Source organism: Anthonomus grandis, chromosome 4, assembly GCF_022605725.1.
Source record: "Anthonomus grandis grandis chromosome 4, icAntGran1.3, whole genome shotgun sequence".
Classification (NCBI taxonomy): domain Eukaryota; kingdom Metazoa; phylum Arthropoda; class Insecta; order Coleoptera; family Curculionidae; genus Anthonomus; species Anthonomus grandis.
Window position 1 is genome coordinate 32,551,438 of NC_065549.1, and position 18,782 is coordinate 32,570,219.

General features: G+C 29.1%; 2 protein-coding genes across 10 annotated transcripts in view; one reads left to right on the plus strand and one right to left on the minus strand.

The window, feature by feature from the left end:
• The window catches only part of LOC126735053 (uncharacterized protein CG45076-like), a 374,536-nt gene that overhangs the window by 246,911 nt on the left and 108,843 nt on the right, over positions 1–18,782 (minus strand). For 5 of the 9 annotated variants that reach the window (XM_050438938.1, XM_050438937.1, XM_050438941.1 and 2 more), the window contains exon 4: positions 10,751–11,077. The exons of 3 other annotated variants lie outside the window; for them this stretch is intronic. In XM_050438938.1, the coding sequence (XP_050294895.1) occupies positions 10,751–11,077 (327 nt within the window). Of the gene's footprint in view, positions 1–10,750; positions 11,078–18,782 lie in introns of those variants that run through there. One more of the 9 variants, XM_050438945.1, reaches the window with a different exon arrangement.
• On the plus strand, positions 14,256–16,536 carry LOC126735055 (uncharacterized). The gene is made up of 2 exons (XM_050438949.1): positions 14,256–14,453; positions 14,606–16,536. The coding sequence occupies exon 2, from the start codon at positions 14,610–14,612 to the stop codon at positions 16,305–16,307; it is 1,698 nt and encodes a 565-aa protein (XP_050294906.1). The 5' UTR covers positions 14,256–14,453; positions 14,606–14,609; the 3' UTR covers positions 16,308–16,536.

Genomic DNA, 18,782 nt, shown 5'->3' on the forward strand with positions numbered 1-18,782 from the left:
GTACTGTTTTATGATTTTCTGAACATAGCGGCAATAAATTCGTTCTGTATCTATAGGCACCATTGTGCAGCTTCAACAACAAAGACCAAAAGAGCTGAATTTCTAGAAAATCCAAGTTGGGCTCTAATAAAACCACAAATAGAACGGAGGGCGAGCATCAAAACCCTCCCAAGGGAGCTTCGCAGAAGAGCTAAGTTACTTGTTGGGATCCAGGAGGGGGCAGTCCAACAACTTGATAAAACCGGTTCACGAGGACGGTGCTATCAGTGTGGGAGGCAACGTAACAAAATGAGCAGAAAATGGTGTTACAAATGTAATAATTGGGCCTGTCTAGACCACCTTGAAAATATTTGTTCCAGTTGAGAATCAGTAAATACTTATATTTAGTACAGTACTTTTGGTTACTTATTTAGAATTAAATTTAGTTCTATTAAAATCAAAATCAGTGTATCAGGTTGATTCATTAGTTTATATTATCCAACATTATTATAAAATAAAACATTTTTCCACTAAACTTTTCGTTTGTAAATAATTTTTTGAAAATGACTCTTAGCGTTACAAATATCCACGCGACTAATGGAGGGTTAACAAGGACTTTTTCTTTTCTATTAACTTTTATTATTTCGTATTTTCGATATTTTATATCTTTAAGTTGTCATACATCATCAATTCTCTAATACACTACGATGATTTTTTCTGTTAAATGTTTATTTAGCTGGATTTTCAAAATGAATTCAGATATGTTTCATTTTATGATTTGACAAATAAAATTTTAAAATTTCATTTAATGACCTTTTATTAGGATTGATTATCTCCTAAACCATTTTGATGTGTCTATTTATAGCTTCTAGCTAAGTTTTCAATTAAACTTTGAACGATCTTAGCTAATAAACTAAACATATATGAAGTTTGTTAATGTCAAAAAGATATAAGTAACTTTACCCGTTTAAAAGCAAACATCTTTGAATTATTTGGATCATAGGAGTTTAAGTTCAACTTTCAAATGGAGATTATTAATGAAAAAAGTTAAGGATTGATATGTCTTATTCATCATTTTATTGGCCAATAATATTTTTTTTTACAAATGAAATTCACCACTTTTAAAAGAAACTTTTGCTTATAAGTATTTAAAGAAACACTCGTTTTACTTTGGTAATCTATTTACCTAATACCTTGTAAAGTTTTTATGTATTAAGTGTTGTTTTGAATAAAGATTAAAAAATTGATTTTAAATATTTGATTATTTAAATTTTGAACTCAATATAAAATACACGCAAAATTGTAATAAAATACTTTGGACATCGGACTGTCTTTTGTTTTGTTATTCTAAATATCAATATTTTGGCTACAACATATATTGATGACTAACGTTCTGACTAAGTGATACCTAATAAAAATAGACAAAAAAACATGAGTGATTTGTTAATTTTAAAATGCGTAAAATCTCTAAATAGATCTTAAATAAACTCAATTTGTATTAGTCTTTTAAATGAAAAATAAAGCAGACATCAAGCTTATATGAAAAAAAATTGCTGTTTTAGAACTAAAAAAATAATGTTTAATATTAAAAAGGTTTAAAAAAATATATGCCATAGTTATTTCAATTGTTAGGGAAAATAAATAAATAAAAGGATATTTATAATCACAGATAAAGACAATATAGACATAATAATAGACATACATAAAGTTGATATTTATATTTACAAGATGGATTGAAAATGGTCAAAACGTTTGGGAAAAAACCGTTGTTGATTGTTAAGAACTACATCTTTATACAAGAATAATGCCCAAGAATTTTATGCACAATATACCTGAGCTAAAGTAGCTGAAGACCCCATAGTTTCGGGACTAATACAGTAATTTATTGATGTATAAAAATCAATCAACAATCTGTAATGAGGTTTATATTATTATTACGAATTGTATTACTTAATTTTATTTTTTGAGATTTTCGACAGATAGTATCGTTGCAATTAATGCAACTTTTTAAGAATTGGTATTTTTTATTATAACTCATAAATATTATTCATAGAATGACCCGATCATTAATACATAGACTTAAAAATATAAATTAAAAAATAAAAATATAAATTAAAGTTACTTTTAGTGTTGCTGGACAATTTTTTAAATATTCTCAGATTGTTTTATTAATAATATTAATTAATAATTAATATTCTTTTATTATATATACGCAATATGCTAATTATTTTTGTTTAATAAATCAATTGCGCATAAATAAAATGGTCTATATGGTAATTCTAAATTTAGTAAAGATAATATACGCTAGTATATTAATTAATTTAATAAATATGTATTTATTCATTAACTTTTTTCATTTGCAATTTACTAAACACCTAACTTAATATGCTCTATTATTTTTAATAAAAGGAACAATCGGTAATTAGTATTTAATTACCTGTATCATTACTAAATAAATTCAGCAATATTCTTATATAGTTTTTGTTGTATTGTTATATTAGTTAAATTACCGTAACTTTACTGATTTAAATAGTTCGGTGTAATTTACTATATTTAAAATATTAAAATCTTAATATACCACGTAGTTTAAAAGTTAGAAGGTAAGCGGCAGACAATATGTTCAGTACACGTTTTTAGATAAATTTATATATATAATTTAATAATATAATAATTGTATATGCAGTCTTATCATTATCTCTAAATTATATTCAATCTCCCGGAACTGGATAGCTTGTAAGAAAAAAAAAGTTTTAATAGAATTTTCCCTTATAACTCCTTTTTACAAAGTAATAGTTCCAAAACATCTCTTAAAATTATATTTTTTTTAATAACTTTTTAAATACTGCGTAGAATTTTATAAAATTTTAGTATATTGATCACCAGAAAAATTTAGATAATTTTGCTTTTCATTAATAAAGTAGTAAATCATATTAAAGTTTAAAAAATTTAATATAAGTATTAAAAACATATGTTTTTTTTAGATAGTACGATCTTATTTTAAAAAAGTGATTTAGTCAATATAGATAAAATTAAATTTGAATTTTCGGAAAAAATCAAATAGGGTTTGCATTGAAGAATTTATTTATGTTATAACGTAGTATCTCTAAAAGGTTTTAAATTTTGGCAGGCATTTTTAATATGATGATATAACTAGATAAACGTAAAACGGTAGGTTTAGTCTAAAAAAATGCTGTAGGCTGTATTAAAATTACAACATTTTACTTGGCTTCCCTGTTAAGTGGATATTTGCTACCCGGTTTTTTAAGATATAGAAAAAAAGTTACTCTTGCAAAATTTACATTTTAGCAAATTAAATGGAGAATCTAACAGTTGACTTCTTATGAAAAAATATTTTCTCACCTCGCAGATTTGAGGCAAAAAAGTCCCTCGGTATGTTACGCCATTGGCAATTTTTTTAAAAATTAGCTTTATCACTAACTGATAATTCACTGTAATAATCTGCATGCGAAATTTAATTAAAATTGAGCTGGTAGTTTAAAAGTTAAATTAAGGTTGTATGAGTATGTTTAATGTTATAATAATGGCTAAATGTATCATAAACTTTTTAGTTATAAATATTATGTTCCTAAATAATTAGCTTTTACATTTCGTAGTTTAAATGATACAAAACGCAACTAGAAAGGCTTGGAATTTATTTTTATTGTACATGTTTATATACGGATAATAATTAACTGGCCTAATATACCTACCATTCTTTATAAATATAATTTTTTATAAATTGCTTTCTAAATATATTTGGTGTAGTTAAAAACATCGTTGGCATGAAACAAAATAAGAAGGAAGTCTTATAACATTAAAAAAGTTGGCATTCTATGAAAACAATCTTAGAAAAAAAATATATAAATCTACCAATAATTTCCAAAATCGCAATGGTGTTTTGGAAAATATTCAAACTATTTTAATAATTTTGTATTTACCTACAATATTCTAAATATAAAACATAGTTTTAGAGAAACTTATTAAGTTTTGGCACCTTAATTCAAAATGTATAGTTAAATATATAATATGCATGTGCGTCAAGAAAAAATTATAATATATTATTTTGAGCAAATTTCTTATTACATTGCTCTTAGCTGCGTATTATCATCCTTAAATATATGCTTCTTAATTGTTTTTTAATTTACTTATTGGAATATTTACTTAGTATATGCAGGGTGATTAAAAGGTCGCACCCCTATTTGTGACTCTCCTGGTATATCTTCGGAGAAAAGCTCGGACACGTTAATTTTGAATTCTAGAGGGACGTCTTTTCATTTATGGCCATATAATATAGGATAATCCAATAGGAAGATATTAAATATCACTTTAGATTTTAAATAGAAACGCTTATTTTTTTCAATATTTAGATTCTGTATGAAGTTTTTAGTAACTTTTATTTAATAAATTGTATACCTATTTTTAACCATTGTAAAGATATTTTTAGAAGATTTAAGTTTTTAAGTTTATTCGATTCAAAAAAGTGTAAAATTAACAAAACTCTATTACCAAAATGGGCGCATTACAAGACTGCCCCCGGTTGTTTAGTGCATTATATTCAGACAGAAATATTACAGGTAAGTATGTCGCTTAGTTGATAAGAAAATTTAAAGAAAGTAGATCTGTATCTAATATAATATTTTTTTCTTAGATAGGTGTACGTTCTATTCAGATGGTTCTGTAAATGGACATAACTGTCGATATTGGAGTGACTAAAATCCACATTTGTTTCAAGAGGCAAACTGCGGGTTTACCGCAGTATCCTAGAAAATAAATATGTTAACCGACATTGTGGGAAATCATATTATAAGATCTTTAGTCTTACTTGGACATTAAAATATATTAGAACCACGAATTAACAAAATAATAGAAAATGACGTTAATTATAATTAAAATAACATTAATATCCAACAAGATGGTGTACAATTTTTAGATGCTAATTTCCCAAATCAGTAGATCGGTAGACGAGACTCCATGAAATAGCCGAGAACTCTGAACTTGTTTGCGTTTTTAGTAAAAATGTTTAGTACGAAGCCAGATTTCATTCTTGTGGCCATTTTATTAGGGCCGTCTTATGCGAATTTTTAAATTATTTGAGTTTTATCAATACAGGGTGTTTAAAAAGTAATGCATTGACTTTAACACCAGAATTTTAAATATGACACCTCATATATTTTTATATTTTTAGATTGCTTGGGACCAATAAAGATAACTTTTATGAGAACTATCAATCCTAATTTTGTGTAGTTTAGACAGAAATTAAGGTTTTTAATTTTTTTTAGCAAATTGATGTCGTCGGTATACAGTGCTTTTTAATGCTGACAATTAAAATTGTTTAACAAAATGCGTACCACGACTTAAGAAAATTACCCCCTATTAATCGACCCTGGCCAGATATTTTAAATTTATACAGGATATCCTAGGTAAGAAGATATATTTTTAAATTTTCAATTTGCACTAACTCAGTTATTTTAAATGGAATACCCTCTATTATACAGGGTGTCCGGAAAAAAGAGGCCAATCCGCCCGCCACATATAGGGTAGACCAAAATAATGCAACTTTCGTTATGCCATTTTTTAATTGGGCGCTCGGTATTCAATATACAGGGCGTCAAAATCAGAAATATAAAATCGTTTTTTTTTTAATAAGTTGAGTGTTTCATAAGATATTAAATTAAAATTAGGTGTGAGGGGGTTTTTTGAAACGAGAAATTGAAATCCGTTCACGGATTTGCGATACCTCGCAGAGGGCGCCACCTGCGGTATATTGCATGTGTTAAAAATGCCAAAACTTGTTTGTACCCCTGTATAATAAAGTTCTAGTAAAAAATTATAATTATCCAATCTTTTCTTGTAAAAAAAGTATTCTTAGTAAATGTCGGCCTGAGAATCCGTTTATTAGATATCTTAATTTTAAAATCTAGATACATTTTAACAAGTTAACAAAATAAACGTAAATTATTTTTTCTAAATTAATGCTGAATTACTTATTATAATAAAAATCATAAAATATTCACCCTAAATTATTTGTTCAACGTGACCTCCATTTGTTTGTATACACATACGAGCCCTCTTTATTAATGAAAATCTAAGGCTTTGAAAAATATTTGATTTCAACCTGAAATACTCTCCAGCCTCAATGATTCTTTCCCTTAAATGATCCTCGTTTAAAATCGGAAACATATACACAAAGTCTCTCATACATCCCCAGACTGAAAAATCCAAAGTTGTAAGGTCGGGCGAACGAGGTGGCCACGGAACAGGAGCATCTCGATCCCTACCAATCCAGCGATTAGAAAATACTTGATGTAAATAGTTCCTAACATTCATAGCAAAATGAGCCGGAGCACCATTGAGTTGAACCCAAGATTTTGTCTTAAATTTAGAGACAAATCATCAAGCAAATCGGGCAGTATTTCTTATAGAAACAACAGAAATTAATCACCAGTCAAATTACCTGGTAAAATGACAGGTCCTAAAAGAAAGTTATCCACAACACCTGCCCACTTGCTGATGTGTCTTAACTATAACCCTAGGATTCTCTTCAGCCAATATGTGTGCGTTATGGATATTTGTCATGCCGTTTCTCGTGAACGTGGCCTCGTCAGTAAACAGAATCGTTATAAAATCCACATTTCTATTATTCATTTCACATAACCATCTACAAAAAGCAAGTCTTGCCTCGGGATCGTCGGGTAAAAGACCCTGTACTTTTTGAAGATGAATTGGGTAAAGTGGTTGACTCCGTAAAATATGATGTGTCTCGGTTTTCCCAATATTTCCCACCCGTTCAGCCAAAACCCTAGTACTAATGTTTGGTGATTCTTCGACAATTCTTAAAATCTCTTCCTCTTGCCCTGATTGCATCGCACGAGATCCGCCGCAATTACCCTTCCATCTTTCGCTGAAACTTCCAGTCTCCCTTAGGCAGTTAATCAAATTAAAAAAATATTTTTTTTGGTATGAAATCGGTTTGGGAATGTCTGGGTATAGCGTCTAGCGGCTAAACTAGCATTGGAGTCATATTTTCCTAGTTAAGAATTGACAGGTATTTACCGTTTATAATAATATTTAAAACTTGTCAAACATCAAAAACATATCCGCCATTTCGGAAAAGGGACATTTCTTGGTCTATGAGCCATTATGGTTTTATAGGTTGTAAGAAAACACACCAAATACAAATATGTAATTAAAAAACGTAGATTTATTTTAGGAGTAATTGAGAAACTTGTAAAAAGCGTCAGAAGCATTTAAATTTGTTACTTTGACAGTACGTAAAAAGTTACTGGATCCGGGAGGTCAGCCAATTTGTTTAGAAAGAAGTATCTAGATTTTAAAATTAAGATATCTAGTAAACGGATTCTCAGGCCGACATTTACTAAGAATACTTTTTTTACAAGAAAAGATTGGATAATTAGAATTTTTTACTAGAACTTTATTATACAGGGGTACAAAAAAGTTTTGGTATTTTTAAAACATGCAATATACCGCAGGTGGCGCCCTCTGCAAGGTGTAGCAAATGCGTGAACGGATTTCAATTTCTCATTCTAAAAAACCACCTCATACCAAATTTTAATTTAATATCTTATGAAACACTCGACTTATTTAAAAAAAACGATTCTATATTTATAATTTTGACGCCCTGTATATTGAATACCGAGCGCCCATTTAAAAAATGACATAACGAAAGTCGCATTATTTTGGTCCACCCTATATGTGGCCGGCGGATTGGCCTCCTTTTTCCGGACACCCTGTATATTATTTAAAAAAAAAAAAAGCAAAAAAAAAATCATCTATATATATATGTGCCATACCAAAATCTTAAAGTTTATAAAATATTATAATTAGAATTTTATTGGAGTGATATAATTTCAACTCTCTACAATAATAACGCTCTTTGAAAAAATTTTGCTAATTTAGCATTTCACCATAGTAGGCTGCAAAATAATAATAGTTAATATCTACGATTGTCGCATCCATAGCTACAGAATAGTATTTAAAGCACTTTTATGATATAAATTTATTATAATTGTAAAAAATAATAGCCTTAAAAAACAGCAACATAACACTAACTAAAGTCTAAAGTAAATTTTTAATATATCCTCCATTTTAAATAATACATGTAGGATAAACAACTTCTAAATGTTCTATAGCATTGGATCAATAATCTATTTGATTTAAGTAGGCTACAGCATCTCTAATACTTCTTTGCACTTTATTTACCGTAGTAAGCGTTTGCATGTATACAGTGTCCTTTAATGTTCCCCACAGGAATAAATCTAGCAGAGTATGATTTGGACTTGGGGTTGGCCAAGGGATTGTTCCATTTTGCCCTATCCAATGGTTGTATATTAATTCATCACATTGGTAGGCCAGTATTTCATTTTTCATTAGCGGCTGTATTTCATTCCTTACAATAGCTAAGCATCTTCTTGAATTCAAATTTTCATTAAAGGAAAATTAGTAATATAATTTTTGATCGATAAATTTTACACCACACCTATATGGATTTTCTTCCCTGCTTTTTCACTTCCGAATCCTTTTTTTTTTATTTTTATCACTTCAGTAATACGTATTTTTCCTATTAAAAATTAGTATTGATGTGTGAAAAATTGAGTCATCAGTCTAAATAATCTCATTAAATACATTCTTATCAAAAGTCATGTTTATTAACCTATAACAAAAGTTCAATCTTCTATTATAGTTTCTTTCTTCTGAATGTTGAAGAGGAGTTATATCTTAGGTTTCCGATAAAAATTTCAAAAATCTAGAACACCATCTAGTTAGCACTGAAAAAATCAAAAATTATCATTTCTTGCATACTCTCGATACAATTATTTTAATTTAACAAAAATTAAAGCCGTCACTTTGTTTTTTTTTATTTTATAGTTTAATTGGATTGATGCACCTTTTTCCTTTTTCAGCGATTTTCTCAAAAACGGTTAATTGTATCGGTAAATTTTTCTTATTAAGAAGATAAAATAGGGCCATCAGAAGAGAGACCATGAATCCTCCTCTAAAATTGGACAGCTGTAGCTCTGAGGCGGAGCATTTTAGGACATATGTTAGGAAAAAAAGTTTTTTTTTTACTCCAGTAATACACTCAGAAAATATGTACCCAAATTTTGTAACACCCTGTATATATCGATAAATAGCTTTTTTTGCTCTTTCTAAAAATACTATAAAAAATACAGGGAATTCCATTTAAAAAAAAACTCAAATATTGCGAATTTTAAATCATATCTTACTACCTGAGACACCCTGTATAAATTTAAAATACCCGGTCACCGTCAATCAATAGAACATAGTCTTCTCAAAATCGTAGTAGGATTTCTATTAAAAAGTCTTAATTACCAGCATTACAAAACTTAAATAGAAAAAATATAAAACCTTAATTTATCTCTAAATTACACAAAATTCGGATAGGTAGTTCTTATTAACTTATTCTTATTCAATTAAATAACGTTGCCTTTATTTCTCCCAATGAACCTAAAAATATTAAAATTTACGGTGTATCCTATTTAAAATTTGGGTGTTAAAGTCGGTGCAGCACTTTTTAAAGTAATACTTAAAGAGATAATTTCAAAATTCGCTTAAAACGAAAACACTTCCCTAAGAACTTTTTTGTACAACTTAAAGATTCTATGAAAAGGCCTTTCATAAAACGGCGACCCCATACATAAACTCGTTAAAAAGTTTTTTTTCGTCTTTTTTGTAATATTTGAAATCGATTTCAATCGCAAATTTTTGGACTTTGCAAAAAAAAATTAATGTTTTAATTTAAAAATCTAAAGTGTAACGCAATATCTTATTTTTGGATCACACTCTATTGTATGGCGCTATATAGAAAGACGTCCGGCTAGAAATTAAAATTGATGTATCTAAGCCTTTTTCTCAAAACATACCAGGAGAGTCATAAATAGGGATTTTAAAACGAGCTTCTCGGTGGGTCAGTCTGCATATCACCTATTGAGTAGTTACAGACATGAGACGTTAGCTGCAGATGTTGATGTAGCTTGTTTAAACCTGGCTTTTTTCAAACTGAAATAGCTCACAAATAGGAGCAACATATGACACTTTATACGATATACGATGAACTATACTTAATAAGGAAAGCATAGAAAAGATACTCAGATTATTAATTACTACATATAGTTATTTAACAGAACACAAATTATAAATAATTAATTGTTGTTACCGATTTTCAGGCTACTTTCAATTTTTTTTGTATAATTTTGTAAACTAGTATACACGGTATCAATTTCTTATTTATTAAAATGTATTTGCATTATAAAAAGTCATGTAAGCTGAGAAACATAACTAATATATTCAAACTCCTGCCGACTGTACACGTTTTATAGAGAAAATATATATCAATGAAAATTATAAGATATTAAGTTGCTTGTAATTAATTACCTGAAACTATTATAAGTGAATATAGCAGTTTTATGTTACAGGCCATTTCCTAAAACTTCAGATTTAAATAACTATAAACAAGGGACTTTGCACCATATATCTTTAAGTTATGCATATTTTAGAATGAAGTAATTAATTTGTAGTTTTCATCGGAGATTATTCATAATAAGTAAACTTTGTTAAGTGAAAAGCCATTTAAATATGAATAAAAAAAAATTATTTAAGCCGTTGTGATCAAAGTTAATATATCGTGTATAGGATACAACTTGAAAAAAATACAATGAAATTGCTTTTTACCTAAACCTGCCGTATTAAAAAACAAAAAAAAAGTTATCAATCATTAAGCTCAAGTACTTACGCTCAAGTTGTCTATCTTATTCTCAAGGTCGCTAAATTCGTAGTCCAGGGATTTATAGTAAAGCGAGGGCAAATGGCTCAGATAGTAGTTCCTAAAATAGCTGCTCAAATACGACCTATAATAGGGCCAATAGAAGTATGAGCTAGGCGAGTAGTAACTGGAATAATAGCTTCTTGGCCAGTAAGAGTAACTATCAGGCAAATAGCTAGTATATGTTCTGGCCCAGTCGTAATACCATCTGTAAAGCTTGGGGTAGTACGAGCTACTGGGCAGACTTAAGGTTGTGTAATAGCTCGAAGAGATTGGGTAGCTTGAGTAATAAATTCGCTAAAAATTGCCAATAAAATATCATAAGATACAAGTAATGTAGAAATTAATATGCGTACTCAAAAACTTAATTTTTTTAGTTAAATATTAAAGTTTAATAGAGAAATTTTTGAGTGTCTAAATATCTAATATTAAATTTTTCTTTTATTATTAATTTTATAGTGCATATTAAATATTTTTTCTAATAAAACAAATAGACATATACTATTACTGGCAAGGAAATAACTAGGAAATTTAATAAATTTAGAAGCCTATGCAATGCGAAAATTTAAAATGATAGGCACTGGGCAGTTTTAAGAAAACATATTTTTATTAAGTAAGGTTACGTGCCAAGAAGTCTAGTTTTCTTTATTAAACAAACTATATTTTTATGAGTTCTAAATTTTCCGTCTGTTTTTTAGGTTGAACAATTATTCTATTGACTAATATGACAAGGTGGATTAAAGTAACGGAACTCAGGTGGTCATTAAATTTTAACTTAAAAGCAAGATCTTCCCAATTTTGCTTCTTGTCAGCATATGGCCGATTCATGTTATTATCTAATACAACTATATAGTATATAAGTATCACTAGCTTTTTTTCTTTATTTGTCAACGCAATCTGGTGTGTTGTGTAAGTATTGACATAATAAAAAGTAATTTGTAGTGTATTTAAGTACTATTCCTGCCAGATATGTGTAGAATTCTGCCTCATCTAAAGTGAGCTTACTGCAACCTGTAATAATTTATTAAAAACTTTCTATCACTTTGTAAGATAAAACGATAGCATGCAAGGTGTAGCTTTATCCTGACTTGTAAAATTTGCTTCTATATGTTTGAAATCAATTTGTCTTTTACCTATTGTGTTTCCTTTTAGAAATGTAGAGAAACTTCTAAGAAAATTTTACCGTCTAATCTGTCTCCAGATTTTTAGTAGTCTGATATCTCATTATATCTCATTATTGCCTTTTCAGCTAGATTTTGTCTTGTTTCTTGCGTATAATGTTTGGTCGACAGGTAAGTTCTTATTGATCAAATGTTCTCTCATGTTTTTAAAGCTCTTGTATATAACAGTTTAGATAAGTTTGCCTGTTTTCGGATAAGGAAAGCAATAGTTAATTGTACGGCCAATTTCTTTAAGGACTTTTTCAGGAGAACTTAATACTAAAGTAGTAAAAAATTATTCGCAGTGTCAAGAGGTAAGTTAACTTTCTGCCTTTGGGTAAATAATTAATATTTTGATGGCCTTTTCATGTAAGTATTTTCTAAACGCTTTTCTGATCCTCCTTGAGTTTAATACCTAACAATTGCTGCATTCCTGGATATTTCGATTGCTTCTCGTTATTTTCTATTTTTTCATATCTTTCGGATTTGAGACTTCTTCAGATGGTAGTATGTTTAAGTACAAACCGTTTTATACTTCAGATCAACTTTATGTTTATTGTTAAATCTTCTCAGGTTCTGTAAATATGTAACTGTTATTTTGTTTGCGTATTTGCTTGTAGCCTAGCCATCTGCAGAAGTCTCAAATCCGAGACAAAACGTCATGCCAAAACAAATAAAAATAAAGAGAAATTAAGGCTATATTTCTGGAAATCTTTTATTTATAAGTAATTATATCCTCGGCCTAAAACCTTCACTTTTAAAAATTAAAGAGATAAATGACCCTGTACATGAAAAATGCAAGTCTGAAAAAATCGAGGTACTCAGATAAAAGTGATAAAGTAATTGTTTTGTCAGATGTAAATAAATATCGCTTTTCTATATCAATACTTTAAATAGTCCTTAATAATATTTAAACCTAATGCAACTTAGAAAACTTGCCCACTGCCCACCACCATTCTAAATTTTTCGAATTATCGTAATATTTTCAAAATTTTAGTCTTGCCTTGCGTCATTCATTGTACGCTTCATCGCAGTTTTAAAATAACTCTTTTCATAATAAACTTCAAGGTCATATTTTCTTTAGTATAGGTCAATTGAATTTAAGAGCAGTAAATGTTTTACTTACCATTTAATAGGCACTATAAAATTTATTTTAAAATATACAGAAACAAAAAAAATTGGTTAAATGATGGTTGAGAGTTATATGACGCGGTTTTATTTGCTGCTTTATGAAGCGATTAACAGTTTATGATACACAGGCAAATCATATTTTTATTAGGGCATGTTGCAAGTTGCATTAGGCTTCTTTCTATATGAGTGTCTGATTTTTGTAAAAAATATTAACTAAATCTGCATCCCTAATTTTTTTAATAAATAACTATGTTACCTTTATTGATTTTATATACACCAAATTATTTTATGGTGATATAATATTTAAAAAATAGCTATAGAAGAAGCTTAGTATAAAGTCTATTATGTGCTTAACGAAATACACTTTGAAAAACTAAAATACTTAAAAAAAAGCAAACCATTTTATAATACGAAGCGTTTTCTTTGCACAATAGGTCCTAATGTGTATCCAGGTGTTAATGTCTATCCAGGTGTCTTATTTCGCTTAATTGGATTAGAAGCAATTGTATCAAATAGTAAAAAAGCACATATAAAGAACAATTAAATTTGAGTTCCCTCATTTAAAATTAAAAATTATTAAAGGACCAATGAATTTATCAACTGTACTGCAACTTAAGATTTTTTAGTTAAATTAGCCATTTAAGTATTCAAAATCAAGAATTTTTGAAAATGTAAAGATTAATTAATTAAATAATTAATTTTTAACCAAACATAAAATTACCTTACACAATTTTGCTATTTTTGGCAAAACCCTGATCAAAAACTTACAACCTACTACCTATTCTATTTTGAATATGACATTAAGAAATAATTTTTCAATGAAAACATATTTAATTAGTCTTTAACTTTTGCGTTGGATGCACACAACATATGAGGCGTGTCATATCAAAAGCAACAACCTCCACTTTTTGTAAATATGGAGTTTTGGGCATAAATTATTATTGCTAAAGCTCCTTTATTTAATAAATTTATTTGTAGCATAAAAGACAATATCCCATACAAAATTAGGTTTAAAAATTGCTGTTTATTGCAAAACATACAATCTCTACTGTGTGATTCACAGCAAAATAAGCAATATCCATTTCAACCAATTACAGTCAGTGTACGCGTCATCTGACTTGACTAGTTTTACTAGGGGTCTCCGCTTGTTTGTTTCGATGATGTTTATTTCCTGCTGTTTACGTTTTAAGATAGATTCGTTGCTTTCAGACATAATCATTATTTGAATTAATTTAAAACAGTGTAGTTGGTTATAATTTGGTTTGCGATATTCGCGGAAAGTTGTTTAAAATGGAACATCCATTACAAGTTGAAGAGTGAAAAGCTAGAAAGCGGCGTTCAAATCCCGAGAAATGGACCCGGAATGCACAAAAAAAGGCAAGGTAGGAAACATTGAATATTTCTATAACTTTAGCAATAAAATTGATAACCCCGTTAGCAAGCTTTATCGATGTTGATAATTTATTGTTGTCACTAAAACGGTGCTTCGGAAACATATGTTTTTAAATTATTTAAAGGTGTTTCTTTTTATTAGATACATGCCTTCCAAGCTTCCAGTAGCTCCACAATGTAGTCATCATTCTGGGGCTCTTCAATGTAAGAAACTTACTATAAGGGACTTGAAAGCTTTTCATGAAAAATTTTATTCTACTTATGATAAGTTAAAAGAATTTCCCTTTATTTTGAAGTACACACAAGTGTTAAACATAAAAAGACGTCGTCCTAAAAATGAAATGCACTCAAGGAAGCAATTCCATACAAAATATTTTGTTAGCAGCATTGAACGTACTTTGATTCCTGTGTGTCAACAGACGTTTCTGAATTCTTTAAATATTAAGAGTCTTCGAGTGCAGCGTGCTATTGGAAATTTTATGAAAACTGGTACTGCGCCCCAGGAAAATAGAGGTGGCGATTATAAATCAAAAAAATTTAAAAACAAATGCTTGGCTGTAATACTTTTTTTGAAATCACTAAAATGTGACAGTTCACACTACTGTCGGTCTTCCTCTATGCGGCAGTACTTAAGCTCGGATCTAAATATTAATAAATTAATTAGATTGTATAATGACCAGGCTGCCTCTGAGCTTAAAGTCAAGCATACGTATTTTTGGAAAATATTTAGCACTAAATTCATTTTAGGTTTTGAGCATCCCGTTACCGACGCATGTTCTACGTGCATACAATTAAGTTTAAAAATTAAGAGTGAAACAGATGTAAATAAAAAGCCGAAGCTTATGGCTGAGAAACAAGTTCATAAATACAAAGCTAAAGCATTTTTTGATCTGGTACGAAAGAAGAGGGATGACCTTATTACCTTTTGCTTTGACTGTGAAAAAAATGCACCCTTTCCAAAAATACCTGATCAGAGTTGTTACTACAGCCGTCAGTTATACCTTTATAATTTTACAATCACACAGGGAAGTTCAAAAGACACATTGTTTAAAAATAATACGTTCTGTTACGTATGGACCGAAGATGTTCACAAAAAAGGCTCAAATGAAATTGCCTCAGCCCTGTACCATAGATTACAAAATACTGATTTTCACTATAAAAAAGTTATTGGTTTAGTTGCTTATGGTTGCGGGGGCCAAAACAAAAACATTACTGTCATTACTGCTTGCTCTTTTTGGTTTCAACAAAAAGCTCCTCAAAACATTGAAACAATAGAGCTTGTGTTTCCAATTACAGGGCACTCTTTTATTCCGCCAGACCGAGTCTTCGGCAATATCGAGAAGAAAATCAAAACTTTCGAAAATATTGTAAATCCAGATCAGTATAAAGACATTATATCTGAACATGGGACTATCATAGAGCTTGGTAGTGACTGCATCATTCCAGATTTTAAGGCAGCAGCTGAAACTGTTTTAAAATCCACAAGTTCTTTACACTTTAAGATAACAGAGTGCAAAAGATTCTTCATACGAAAAAGCACAAGAAAAAACGATATTTTAGTAAGAAGAGAACCTGTGTATAGGCATAACATGAGTTTATTTAAATCAATAACAAAAAAGAATAGACTTTTGGAAAATTTTCAACCAGCCGTAATACGAAAATATGGAGTGAAAGTCAAAGAGGAAAAGGCTAATGATGTCAAAAAGTTGTTACTAAAGCACTTTGGAGAACAGTGGAAGCTGAATGTTGAATTAGTTTATTTCAAGAAATTTTTTGAACGGAATAATCTGGGTCCAGAAGACGAAGAATCCCGAATTCGTTGTTTGAACTTCAATCTTAATTAATAACCTTCCTAATTATTAAGTGATGTGTTAAAAATTTTATTTTAGTAATGATGTTCAATAAATAAAAAATGTCAAAAATGTCTTGAGTAGTTTTAATACTGTGTTCCGTAGCAAAATCAGTAATCTCCGTAATACGTCACAATAAAACTTACAATATCCGAATGTTTATATCAAAGTCAACAATCTCCAATTTTTATTTTTAAATTATGGTGGTATTATTGATCCTAAGATGTTTTTAGAATATATTTATACTAAGAAGGAGATTTACTAACAAACTACAAACTTATATTGTGAAAAAATACGTTTTCGTATATCTAAATCATTTTTCACCGATTGCCAGACTTATGCTGCGTGAGAGATTGCTGCTTTTGTTATGACATGCCTCATATGTTTTTTTTTTGGTAATAGTTGCAGATCTGGATATAGCACATATATTTATAATAATATTTTTTCACATATTTCTCAAATCGCAAAAGTCAATTAATTAGTTTTGATAAAATAATTTTGTATTTATGTTGTACTACAATATTCTTCAATAAACAGAATTTTAGAACACACTAACTTTGAAAAGGAATATAAAACGTGGAAGGATATCCACAATTTAAACCAGGCACTTTTTACTTTAAATCTTTAAGTATCTCAAAGTAACATCTATTTTTTTTTGCGCAGTGAAATTCTTTATATAGCATTACCGATAGAAAAAACTAAATTACTTAATATAAATAAAAAATAATAATGTCGCATCAATATTATGAACAAATTTACTCTACTTCAGTGTCGAAACCAAAATCTCAATAGTTTGCCTACACCGTAATCGATATCTCAAAATATACACTCACTAACTGAGGCAAAGAAATCTATATAAGCCAAATGTACAATTTAATATTTGCTTCTCCAATGCCCAAAAAAAGATAATATATTGTGTTAATACTATTTTAAATAAAATCCCGAAACAAAGAAGAAACTAAATTTGCTTCGAGAATTTAACGATTCTTCTTACATATCAGCTTTTACTAATAAAGATTAAGAGTGATTCTTAAAGAGCCATACAACAGTGCAAATAGACATAATAAAGTATATAGAAAACATTATTTGCAAATCCGGTGTTCGTTCTTCTTAGCAATGACCTAGTGTATTAAAAAGGGGCTTACGTGCAAAAGCAAGTTTTTGCAAAAACTATTCGAAAAGGTAAACAATTCTTTTTGTCAGTTTCTCGTTAGTTGTCTCCTTTTCTCGATATTATGATATTATTGTTAATTTCGCAATACTTAATGAGAAATACGAAGAATTAAGTTTGCAAATGTTTTCATTGTTATCGCGCCGACCGTCTTTTTTTATTACCTTCTTTATACTCTTCTTTTTTTATTATCTTCTATTGGTAAAGCGGAATAAGAGATGCTTGCCAAATTTCTTTCTAAAGATTATTAAAATACCAAAGGCCAAAGAATTATACCACGAAAAATTATCGAGAAAACGAGAAACAATTGTTTAGAATTGTCAAAAAAATTACTCGGTTTAGTAATACTAAGTCTTATTGAAGCCGGAGTCATAAAATGAAAATTTAGAAAGCGTTGATTTAAAGGTTGCCCAACAAAAGAAATATGGACAAAGAAAGAATAGATACGTTACGAGGTATAAGGTCTAGTTTACTTTCTACAACGTACATTTTTTTGAAATTATAACTTTTTGGTTTTTACCATTTAAATAGCATCTTAAACTCTGTCCTAATTGGCAAAAAAGTGGAAAATAATTTTTTCACACCTAAGCCTCGATTTCATAACAATATATGAAACAGTAAAACAAAAGAACGAGGTAACATAACAATATATGAATATAGTTTCGGGTGATCAAGGAAAGTGAGCAATTGTGATTATGGTAAGAACCTAACACAGGACAATTCCCAGTTTTTTTTATCAAAAACGTCAAATAGTTTATAATCTACTTTACCATTGCATAAATAGGTTATTAAGACAGTAAATTGAGGTAATATTTATAGCTGATTTTTTTCGATTTATTCAAAATAAAGTTCGAGGCCTATTAACCCATTCGTTCCCATTGTACTCAAGTACAGTGAACAAAAAGATCTAGTGCTGACATCTATTTTTTAATTTTGAAATTTCTGTGAAAAGTAGGGATCTGTAAACAAGTATAATTTCATGTAGACGTTTAAAAATGTCTACATGAAATTATAAGTAATTAAATTAAAAGTATCGCGATGCAGAATTTTGTTGTTGTTGATTTCGATAGTTAGTGTCCAACTAGTGTTAAAATCCTGTGACTGCCCAACGTAAGTTATTATTTTTTGTTACCATTTGATAAATCACTATGTTTCATTGTTGATTATAATGGTCTTAGGGGATCATAAAACATATTTGTTTTTGTAAGCCAGTAATATTACCATTCTGTTATCACAAAATGGCTCCCCGAACCTTACTGTACTTATTTGAGTACAGTGGGCACTCAGTGTCTATTTTA

Excerpts from the sequence above, each read along its gene's own strand:
- LOC126735055 (XM_050438949.1), top strand. The coding sequence starts at position 14,610 with ATGCCTTCCAAGCTTCCAGTAGCTCCACAATGTAGTCATCATTCTGGG.